General features: G+C 38.7%; 1 protein-coding gene across 2 annotated transcripts; it reads left to right on the top strand.

The window, feature by feature from the left end:
• Window positions 1-4,378: 4,378 nt before the first annotated feature.
• Window positions 4,379-12,043, top strand: svopb (SV2 related protein b). 2 transcript variants are annotated; one of them, XM_085165609.1, is made up of 16 exons: window positions 4,379-4,573; window positions 4,778-4,908; window positions 5,603-5,688; window positions 5,760-5,858; window positions 5,953-6,024; window positions 6,116-6,240; window positions 6,333-6,396; window positions 6,482-6,607; window positions 6,692-6,820; window positions 6,926-6,999; window positions 7,336-7,412; window positions 7,498-7,602; window positions 9,063-9,174; window positions 9,281-9,362; window positions 9,464-9,553; window positions 10,890-12,043. In XM_085165609.1, the coding sequence occupies exons 1-16, from the start codon at window positions 4,512-4,514 to the stop codon at window positions 11,016-11,018; spliced, it is 1,563 nt and encodes a 520-aa protein (XP_085021735.1). In that variant the 5' UTR covers window positions 4,379-4,511; the 3' UTR covers window positions 11,019-12,043. The 2 variants fall into 2 exon arrangements, with proteins under 2 accessions (XP_085021735.1, XP_085021734.1); XM_085165608.1 differs by having other exon boundaries at window positions 4,381-4,573; window positions 10,843-12,043.
• Window positions 12,044-12,239: the final 196 nt, after the last annotated feature.

A 12,239-nucleotide genomic window follows, 5' to 3' on the forward strand; every position in this document is an offset into this window, starting at 1 on the left:
AACAAGTCTTTACCCTTAGATGATTTATGTGTCGACACCATGAGAAATGCAAATGCATGAACACAAACACACACACACACATCCACCACATCTTACTTGAAACCTATTTTAGTCTTTTTCTACACTCCTGAGGGAAGTATCGGCTTCTCAAGGCACTAAATGTGCCACTTTGCTGAGGAAGTCTTATGAGGCGTGTTTAGAGCTTTTGTGCCAAAAAACAAAAAAAATTAGAAAAAAAAACTGCTCCATCAGCTGAAAAGAAGATTAATACGGGCTGTGTGAGGGGGAAAAAAACAAAAACAAAAAACAGGGACAGCTATTACACCACCATATTCTGTGCCAATAAAATATTTGATATTACACAGTCGTCTTTTATTATGCTGGAGCGATCATAATAATCATAACACATCTTTAACCCTTAGAGAGAGACCAAATTTTTCTCATTTTGTCTTATTTTACTGCTCCAGTCATACAAACACTGCATGACTGTGGCTTTGACACAACTGCAACCAAGTTTAGTTACCTCCTTTACTTCCAAAGGCTTGTGCGTCATTGTTGGGTCAGTCTTTTGTGATGAACTTGATAAATCCAAATGTCACTGAACTTCAGTCCACATGTATGTAAGTCGGGCAGACACAGCCCAGGACAGCAATTTTAGTAATTGAAGATTTCTTCCATAGTGCAGTTTCTTCAAGTCAGCACAGGTACGTAACCAGTAATCTATTCTCTGCTTTGATGCTCATTTGTCTCTAATCCACATACTGGCTTGGCGCTGTCCTGTTAACACAACTAGGGACAGACTGGCTTAAGAGGAGGAGGAGGAGGTGGAGGTGGAGGAGGGTGGCACTGCTGCTTCCTGCAGGGCTGGAGTCCCTGCATTGTTGGTAATGAGGCCGTAATGAGCTGCCTGGCTATGGAAGGACTGGTCTACTTAAACTTTCATGGAGCAGGCAGCAAACACTCATTCAGCGCTTCACCTGAGTGTTGAACAGCTATGCTGTGTGTTTAAGGAAGATAGTGCATGCATGTAGATGCGTGTGTGCACGACTGTGTGTGCATGACTGTGTGTGCGTGTGCAGCTATGTAATACAAGGATGCAGTAACTTTATCCACCCAAAGACCCCTTCTCACCCTCCTCCCCACAAAATTACAGCGCAGGTATTCGATTACTGATCTTTGATTAGGCAGATGCATTTCAAACTAATTACTTGGTGCTCTATAGAGAGCGGATGATCACACCAGTTTGGAAAAAAGTTTTTAAGTTACACTTAAAAATTCTAAACTGATTTCACGTGATTATGTAGAGCAACGGCACTGATTTAATAAAGTCCCAATTATTTTTTGCTAGCTGTTGAAAAAATAAGGAGCCGAGAGATGCAAAAACATATCTGTAGTTAAATCCTAAACAAATATTTTGTTCTGTTTGACCACTTTTTGTTTATGATTAAATTGACATTCGCCGCATGTGGCTAAGACACCACTCCACCCTAAACAAGCTGGCAGGAAGGAGGTGTATGTATATTTAATTTAATTTAATTTGTGCAGCACCAGGCTGACTGGAGAGAGATGATCCTGGAACTTGCACCAGTGAACATCCCCAAAACTTTCCGATACACTGAGCAGTTTTATCATAATGCTTCGGCGTCTTCTTTTTCTTGTGGGTCAGCTGGCTCGGTTGTGACACGTGTAACGTTGCCCTCTCATTCATTCTCTTTAAAATTTAACATTGCTTCCTCCAACCATCAACAAAGGCATCTTGCATTACTACCTGAAGATCGGAAGAATTGCACGGTGACATAAGAGAACATTCTGGTAAAATGGCCATTAACATAATGTAATCCATTATGCAACAACTGAGAGATTTCTTTGAAGAGGATTCCTTATACACTGTGCCGCAGAGGCCATGTCTTATGGAAAAATGTCAACTCCTTTGGCATTTTATTCCTGAAGTAATTAATTTTGTCTCACACACAATTATGGTTGAAAATATTTTTTTCAAATACTTTTTTTTAGCATTAAATCAATAAAGAAGTGAGAATATGTGTTTGTTTTTAATTGGATGCCTGACATTTAAAGTGCAATTTTACACCTTACAACAAGAAAACAGAGATTTTACACTATCTATCATATGTTGTACAAGCAGGAGCAGTTCTTGTTATTTAAAGTTGCTTACTGTTATTGCCAGTGTCATAGCTGAGTTATAAAGTAAGCCTTGTTAATAAGATTCATTGCATCTCTTCAGCAACTGAACCAAGGCGATAATTCAGAATGACTCAGATTTGGTTTCTAAAGATTTGAAGGATGAGTGACCTCAGGTATCCTCAAAACACTGTTTGTTCAAATAAATGCTCACACACTATTAAACATTCAGATAATTCCTTATTCGTGTAAACAGATTGCTGTGACCAGGGCAGGACCTTGAAGGCCAAAACCAGCTGTGAGGTTATCAGTTTTAGAAGCGTTGCCTTCAGTGACACAATAAGTGAGCAGCAGCAAACTGTTTAAGGTATTTAAACACGACTGACTCTGCTAAACTAAGCGCTCATAGATCTGAAATGTTTTGTCTTTGTTGTAGATTTCAAAGCTTACCTTTTGCTCCATGCTGCAGTTCGCTGTGCAAGTCAGAGAATCTCAGCTGAGATTTTGTACTGCTCTGCGTGAGCCCGAGCACCCAGCTGACGAGGGGACAGTGTGGCACACTGTATATTCTACCTATACACTGTATTTACGGCCATCCCATAATGCAGCAGCCTCAGCATGTCCTCACAGCGTCCTACTTTTCAACAGCTTTTATTTTCAGGTTGGCCTTATTAACTTACAAGGGTACTGAGAACTGAAGGAGTCAGCTACTCCCAACAGTCCAAACTATTCAAGAAGGTACTCTTTTACTTTTTAACCCAGCAGCTGTTCAAGTTTCACAACTAGTGTGATGTTTTCTATGTATGCAACATTTACATTTCAGCACTGTTATTTCAATCAAAGGTGATGAATAGTCTACTTAAACCTGTACTCAAAATGCAACCCTGAGCCCAGAGTCAGAGGAGCAGGGGGCCTGAGAAGTAGTCAAAGCTTCAAAAACCCTTAGCAAGCCCCACAAGAAGATGAAGAAGAAGTCATAATCGGATTTCTTCTCAGTGAGCTTCTGAAAATAAATAGCATTATTTGACATGACAACAATGTGAGTGAACAGACAGCAGCATCCTTTCCATAGCATGACTGGCTTTTGGGTAGAGGGTGACAGCACAACCTACTGTCGGCCACAGGTTATGACAGATACTCAGCTGCTAATGACTGGAGCGCAGTGCTGGTATAAATAAAGTTACTGTTGTAGGCTATATGATGTCACCTTCCTCTTTCTGAATCAAATGAAGTCTTTGCCTGGCTTTTAGCTCCTATTCTTTCATAATAATAATAATATTAATACTTAAAGACCACAAATTTAAATTTTGATGACCACATTAAAATCTATAAGTAGGCTATATGAGCTTTATTTTTCAAGCTTATGTGTTTGATTGATTGTAGTGCACTGTAATTATTTGCAGTAACAGGAAAAAGCCTGGCTTGGTGGGTTTGTTTTTCTTTATATTATTACTTATAAGAACATTTGCCGTTTGAACGAACTCCTGAAAACCGAGCTTTTGTCTGGGATGCACTTTTTAATTACTCCAGTATAAATCTGAGATTAGCTGATCTAATCCAATGATATGAATTACGCTTCCGCTTTAAGAAGAAAATCGTTGCTTTGTCTTAAGTGTTTCCCAAAATGTGTTTATTTTACCTCACAATACAATAAAATCAGCATTTCTTTCAACATTAAAAATTTTATTGCATATAATCTCCTGTTAACCTTAATATTTATTTAAAGAAAACCTATCATTAATTTATAATGTCATAAAGAACTAAGTGCTCTTTTTGCTATCGGTCCATAAACGGTCTGTACCACCGAGTGAGATTAGCATCAAACGAACCTGCTCTCAGGTTAACCAGCTCAGCTTCGACCAATCAGGGAACTTGGAGTCAAGCTCCTAGGGGATCAGTTTACACTAGAGTAAAAAACAAATAAAACAAAACAAATAGAAACTTTAAAGAAAAAAAAACACATAATGATGATATAGCATCAACTTGAAATGCAAAAAGATACTTTCATTTCCAAGATATGTTCTGGTCGATACCTTTTTTTTTTTCTTTTTTTAGAACAACAAATAAGATTTCGTGGGGACATAAAAGTCTTGGAATATTTCTTCCGGTTCCTTTGACAATCTATTTAAAGATATTGATCAATTATGTGATAGTACTTCGTTTTAATCCAATGGGATCGCTTCTTTGAACAGAAGCCAGTTTGACCACACGGCACTTCTGCTTCCTGCTCTAACCCCTCCCCTCTCCGCCCTGCGGGTGTTGTTCTCTGATTGGGTGTCTCCTTGAAAACTTGAAGTGACTGCTCCAGCAGGTTTGTCCGCAAATCACCTGTGCGCTATGAGCTGGAACTCAGTGCTCTCCGTGACGACAAAATGGACAATTGGCCCAAAACAGCCAAGATCTCTTACAAGCGCTGGAGAAACTCTGAACAGTGGTAAAGAGAAAAACACGAAAAATATTAGCTTTCCTGCTTTTGTAACCTCATCAAAGTTGTCCTGGCTGTTTCAAGGAAGGACCTGCTATGTTTACATACCGGAGTGTGAGCCACAGGGCTAAGTGCAAATGTATTTAACGACAAACTTTGGTATGTCTGAAAGACACTTTTTTTCATGTCTTCTTCTTGTGTGATGACACTTAGGGGTGATGCAGATTTTGTAGGTCAAACTGATGAGGACCAGGCCACAGACGCTGAGATTTGCACCATAGCTTCAAATTTTGACGCAGAGGCTACGCAGTCTTCATCCACCTCTGAGTCTAATAAACCCGAAGGTGTGTACAATATAATTGTTATTTTTGTTTTAATTGTTGTGTGTGGAACTGTGGTGGCGGTAAAGTAAGAAGGGCATTAGAAAGTATTAACATAGAAAGACCCTTTGTAGCAGTGTTGATCAGCTGGATTGGATTTTGATAAATGTAAATGTGGATATGGGTTAATTACACATGAAAGTAGACTCATCTTATATTGGCCATGTCCTGTTTTTAACTGGCCTAAAACATAAAAACAGAAGAACTGCTTTGTTTTAATCTGTTATGCATCAAATTTGATTTCTTTATTATATATTTTCACAAGGCAATGAAGTGTAACAGTGCTGAAAAAACCTTGTGAATTTAGCACACTGTCCAAGATGTAAAATGACCTTTGAGTGTGTGATACTGAATAACATGCTAATGCCAGGGTTCTCAGAGTGTGGCAGTCCTAGTCCTAGGATCTATCTAGGAGTGCTAAGTCAAAAACACAAATGCCTGATTTCACTTCTTTTCGCAGTCTAAATTTCTTTTATTTTCCTGTGTCTGAATATTATCCTGGCTTTTTAAAGACATGAACGGTCATCGAGACTTGATGTTAATGCTATTAATTTGTGCTTGCTCTGCTTCGTGATCCTTTGTGATTCTGCAGACATCTGTTTATGTCTGTTTTGTTTCTGAGACTGATCATGCAGTGACCGATGTGTTTTATTAACAGAAACCTTTACAGTGAATGATGCATTGGAGGCCATCGGATTTGGAAAGTTTCAGTGGAAAGTCTCTTTCCTCACTGGACTGTCATGGGTAATAAATCTTAAAATAAGCCCAAACAGCTTCATCAACGTGCTGATCTCTAACTGGATGCTCTCCCTCAGGTAGCAGATGCCATGGAGATGATGATCCTCAGCATCTTGGGGCCCCAGCTGCACTGTGAGTGGAGGCTCCCTAGCTATAAAGTGGCACTCATAACATCGGTAAAGTCCCTTTACCTTTTATTGCTTTACTAGAGATTTTTGATTATATAACAGTCAATGACCTTTTTTTTTTTTCTTTTTTTTTTTGGAACAGGTGGTTTTTATCGGGATGGGGATCAGTTCACCGATTTGGGGAAATGTCGCCGACAAGTATGGCAGAAAAGTAGTGAGTCTCACATCTATGATTCTCATACATGATTTCATGAGGTTTGTAAACGATCTCATGTATTTCCTGCATATGTTTCTGTGCTAAACAGGGTCTGAAAGTTTGTATGTGCTGGACTTTGTACTACGGCCTGCTGAGTGCCTTTGCTCCAGCGTATGGCTGGCTCTTGCTCCTGCGCGGCCTTGTAGGCTTTGGTATTGGAGGAGCTCCTCAGTCGTAAGTTTGATTCTTCCTTCATGCATAACAAGATACATCAGTAGTTCCTTAATGAGCGATATCCAAGAAAACAAGATTTAATCTTGTTTTAGGGTCACGCTGTACTCAGAATTCCTTCCCATCAAGGCGAGAGGCATCTGCATTATGCTGATTGCGGTACTGCGGTCATTGTCTTATAAACTCTCTTTTGATATGATTAGCTGCACTGCACTATATCATCCTAACTGTTTGTCTGCATCAGGCATTCTGGGCAATCGGTGCTGTGTTTGAGGTCCTCCTGGCCTTGATGGTAATGCCTGGTCTGGGTTGGAGGTGGCTGCTCGGCTTATCCACAGTACCATTAGCAATCTTTGTTTGCTTCTGCTTTGTAAGTATGGCTGCGATGGGTAGAGGTCCGCCAAAATAGAAAAAATGTTAAAAGTCAATCAGCTCAGTTTTCTGTGTTGCAAAGTGGTTGCCGGAGAGTCCTCGTTTTGATGTGCTGTCGGGAAGACGAGAAAAAGCCATGGCAACCTTAACGCGCATTGCTAAAGAGAATGGGAAGACCCTGCCTCAAGGCAGGCTGATCGCTTATAATCAGGTGGGGATGAGATTTTATTTTTGCTGGATATGAATCTAAATATATGCAGTGCTTAAATGTTCAAAATAAAATGTCTACTTTCTGTTTTTGTCTTTAATTACTCAGAATGAACGTGGACGGTTCAAAGATCTCTTTGCTCCTGAGTACTGGAAGACCACGCTGCTCCTGTGGTTTATATGGTTAGCTTAAGTGACACACTCTCTAAGATAAGCCTTCTCTATTTAAAGGGAATCATTTTTAAATCAGTGGTTACCAGCTCAGCATCGTGGCCTTATTTTATCAAGTTTTCGATTTTTGTTGTTGTTGTGGCAGTTATACCATTACCATTACTATAGTGACTTGTATACAGGTAACCAGGAACAATACTTAAAATCCTCTGTGTGGACTGGATGTGATGTGATTCCTAATGCAAGGGGGAGTAACAGTAGTTCCTGATTGACATATTAAATGCTTTATTTTCAAATTCTCGCAGAACTAATGTTCTAAAAAAATGATCTTTTTACTTTTGTCAAAAGGTTTTCGAATGCCTTCTCCTATTACGGGATTATCCTGCTGACAACTGAGCTGTTCCAAGCTGGAGATTTGTGCGCGAGTATGTTTACAGCTTCCTTTGTGCAGAGCTGCTTTTAATGTTTTCAATTGTTGAATTACAACAAATCCCAAATGCTTCCTTATAGTGACCCAAGGAGCCAAGATTGAGCCAGACTGCAGTCTTGAATGTAGATATTTAACGTCAGCCGACTACAAAGATCTTTTATGGACGACCTTGGCTGAGTTCCCAGGTAAAATACTCGCTGCTTGCAGTCTGTCAGAGGCGTGGTGTGCAGTTAAGTTGAAAGTCTGACAGCTGACATAGAGAAAATGTCAATTTCTTTTGGTAATTTCCCATCAACTTAATACTGTAGAAAAAGTGGCAAACAAACAGTGAATTTGAAAACTATTACTGGTTTTCAAAATGTCCCTGAAATACTCATTTCTTTTAAACTTTGATAAAGAAATGTATGTTTTTTAATCCGTGTTTAATTGTGGGCATGCACCTTTCCTTTTGTTCATGTCCAGATCAACATGCAGTGTATTGATTAGTGGCTCTGAGCTGCAATAGCTTAACAGTTAATCAGCTGGAAGCATGAGCATTTATTACAGAAGTGATTTTAGACTTCAGGTACAAATAAAAAAAAAAAGACAGCTGAAATTTAGGAGCAGCTGAATTGTGTGGCTTCATAAATAATTTTAGTTAGAAATGAGACACAACACGACACCGTCAAGAGTGATGGGGATGGGAATGCATACGCGCTTCACTGTATTTACTGGGCATAACATCAGTTTAGGCAGGTTGTGAAGTCTAGTTTGGCCACACAAAATAATAATTTTGTCTTTTTGAAAAAGACTGTTGTGTTCATTGTGAGGACTTAGACAGAGACAGGGATTATTCTCGCTTCCAGACACCACATGGGAGTGGTTCATCCTTATTCTACTTTTTTAAATCAACAAGAGTATGTATTAAAGATAAATGAACCTACTATGACATCACTCATTTCTTAGGGAAGTCCCATTGTGAAGCTTCAAGATGGGCATTTTCTCTGTCCCCGTATTGGTGTTTTGAAACTGAATGTGAAGAGAGGAGTGAGAAACTGAGGAAGACTGAACGCTGGGTAATCTTTTCAAACGGCTGCAACATCTCCCTCTGTATAATCTGTGAATCTCTGTGATCCTGGACTGATATATCATAAAAATGGCGGTAAAAGCCAACTCAACCGTACCCTTTATTCTTCAACGGCAACGTCGCTGTTAGGCACCGCCCACATAAAAAAAGTATCCTGTATTATTGTAAGACGTGAAGCTAGCATTTGAGCCCACAAAGTCATCAGGAAAGTGTTGACTGTGGATACAGAAAGAGTCCCTTGGCCTGTTTTCCTCTAGATTTCCATGCAACTATAAGTCTGCTTGTAACTACAGGAGGCATCCCCTGCTGGCCATTATACAGAATGCATGCTTAATACAATTCAATATCACTTTTCAGACCTCAAAGACAATCTTTAATATGCAGTCTGATAAAGCCTACTAAAGACAATGCTTTGATGTTTTTCAGTGATTTGAAGGTGGGCAGAGTATAGCATACAAACATGTACATTCTCAGAATAAAGAGAACGAGATACAAAAAAAAAGTGCTCTTTAAGAGAATGACTCCATCTTTCACTGTTGAGTGCAGTCGTTGATCGTTTGTTTTTGATGTTGCTTTCAGGTCTTTTAGTCGTCCTTCTACTAGTTGACTATATCGGCAGGAAGAAAAGCATGGCACTGTGTTTCCTCATGTTTTCCTTGTGTATTCTACCGTTATGCGCTTGCATTGGGAGGTACGTTTGTTTTTTAATATCATAGTACAACAGCAGCTAACCCAAACATGCTTGACATTAAAACTCCCAGGCTGATTTGTAACTTTTTTTTTTTAAATTAATCCAGGATAGCCCTTACCATCTTTATCTTCATTGCCAGAGCCTTCATCTCTGGTGGATACCAAGTTGTTTTTGTTTACACACCAGAAGTACGTATCACTTTTCAATTTAGCAGATTTTGTTTGTTTGTTTTTTCAGACAGGTCAAATTGGACAAACTGTACTCACCGACTTTTCTTTCTTTTGTTTAGGTGTTCCCTACAGAAAACAGAGCTTTAGCAATGGGAACGTCAAGTGCCATGGCCAGGTTGGGTGCGCTGATTACACCCTTTGTGGCACAGGTATGAAGCAGTCTCCTATTTTTGTGTTTTTGTACAAGCTAATAAAATGTTTTCGGTAAATTTTGTCCAAATCTATCTTCTAAATGAAATTCTTTTTTTTTCTTAAAGGTCTAAGATGTGAGGTTCTCTATTACATGTAACAGCAATAGTACAATTCATACACACAATGGCCATGTTGTTAATTAAACCTATTCAGCTATTTATTGGCATAAATGTCTAATCAGCTAATCATGTGACATGTAGGCATGTAGACATGGTCCAGATGGCCTGTTAAAGTTCAAACCGAGCATCACAATGGAGAAGATGATTTAAGTGACTTGACCGTGGCATAGTTGTTGGTGCTGTCTGTATAAGAGGAACCTACTTGTTTTATCTTCTTGTGTTGTGGTTTGTTTGATTAAGTGTGTAATAGCTATGGACGAGGTTGATGCAAATGGGTGTTCTTGTTTAACAAACCGAACAAACCATTTGTTACAACTGGCCATTTCCATCCCTTTATGACCACACTGCCGTCTTTTGATAGCTCCTTCCAGCTGGGTAATGTCACCACCATGTTACAAAGCTCATCATCTCAAACTGGCTCCTTAAACATGACATTGAGTGCACTGTACTCAAATGACCTCAGCACCTTTTGGATGTGAGATTCACATTATGGATGTAGATGCTGCCAAATCTGCAGCAACTGTGTCATGCACGTGCCAAAATCTCTGAAGAATGTTAAAGCAAAAGGAGATCAAACCCAGTACAAGCAAGTGTACCTAATACAATGTCCGGTTATTCTAAATTTTGAATCAGTGTGACTCGTTTTCAACTCGGCTGAATAATATTATTTGGCATCCAGCGTGGCAGCGATAATTTCCATACCTCATATTGGATATTAAAAGCATTACAATAGGCCTCTTAAATTAAACTGTAAATTGAAATGTCTGCTCTTACTGTTGCTCACCAAAAGACTGTATCTATATCACTGATGGCTAAAAACAAGTATCCAAGAAAAATAATCAGTGAAACTGTGTGGGTGGGATTACGTAATGCATTGCTTACATGTTTGTGAATCTGCATCTGTGTCATTTCGACACACCCAAGTTTTGGAACTTTCTCCATGGTTTTACTAGAGTTCAAAAACCAACATTGTTGTCAATGATTATTTAAAGAATGTCATAAACTATATAATAGTTTGACAATATTGTGACTTGTGGTAGATTTAGATTAGTCCAGTCAGGCTCTTTATTATTTAAGAGGTGTGTTTTTCTCTGTTTGGCCTCTCACTTTTTGTGTTTTGGTTCTAGGTGTTGCTCAGGACGTCTGTGTATTTGACTCTGTCGGTGTATTGCAGCTGCTCTCTGCTGGCTGGCGTTGCATCTTGGCTGCTGCCCATCGAGACATTGGGAAGGAATCTGCAGGAGTCCAGTCTCGGCCAGGAGACTGGAGGGCAGACGACCTCCACCACCAGAGAGTCAGATAATACAACGGGCTCCGCGGACCAGTGATGGATGAGGCAGGAATATAATAAAAAAGAAAGTGTAAAACCTGTTCTCCCACCTTCCGGTCTCCTGCAGTTACGTTGGTTGTCAGTTTAACGATGGGTAGACTCATCTGCACAACGATGGGTGAAGAACAGCAGGGGGGACTCTCGTTACAGACGGGGAGTGACAATTGAGGCTTGGCCTAATGAGAGCGGAAGAACACTTGGACTGGTTTGTTTACTCAGTCTTCCACTTAGGCCATAAGAGGCAACAGAGGAACATTCTGGAAATATTAATGGCTTGTCCCCATGCTGCCGATACAGGGGGTCTATGGCTTTACTCAGTGTGGGTTCAGATTTGCTCTTTGTATTTATTTATGTGTAAAGTAGAATGTAAAAGAATGCTTTCTTCCTCACAAGTTCTAGTTGCTCACAGTTGTGATCTTTATAAAAGATTAATTATTTAAAGGAGGCACATTGAGCAAATTTTAAAACTTGTATGTCAGCAGTCTTAGATATAGGATTGTCTTTTTTAAAAAAAAATTAAAAAAAAATAAATCAGCAGTGAAAATAATCGTGTTGCAACTCTAATTAGTTAACAATTATTCTAAAAATAAAATTCTGTCGAGCCCATTTTTAGTTGTAGTCTGGGGTGATATGGAGGACAAAAATGGCTAAAAATAAATCTACATAAACAACTCCATAAATGGGTAATATGACATTGTATGTATAAAAACCCATACTTTTCATTTGTACCTAGTATCTGTTTCAAGTTTATATTTAATTGGTTCATATTTAAATGTATTTATTTAGACAATTTATCCTTTACTTCCCACTTTCTAAAACCTAGCATCTACATTTTTTCTTATAGATTTTTTTATACTTTTTTTCATCAGTATGCAAATGAGGGAAATACACTTCATTATTTGCAGTGGGAAATCGGGGGAATAAAAATGTATACATATTTGCAGTTTTTAAAAAATAAATGGTAAACATGAGCATTTTTTGACAAAAAATTATGAAAAAATAAGTTGATAAAATTAATATTTATTTTTATGTATTATTTTGGTACATTTTCTTACCAATGAATGCAGAAAGGTTTTCTGTAATATTTTCATCTATAAATATTATATGAGATTATATAATAAATATAAAATTAATCTTTTTTGTTGTCTTAAAAAAACGTCTTCTCACAAAGACTATGTTTCATAACGTGAGCAC

Source organism: Neolamprologus multifasciatus, chromosome 7 (genome assembly GCF_963576455.1).
Source record: "Neolamprologus multifasciatus chromosome 7, fNeoMul1.2, whole genome shotgun sequence".
Taxonomy (NCBI): Eukaryota; Metazoa; Chordata; class Actinopteri; order Cichliformes; family Cichlidae; genus Neolamprologus; species Neolamprologus multifasciatus.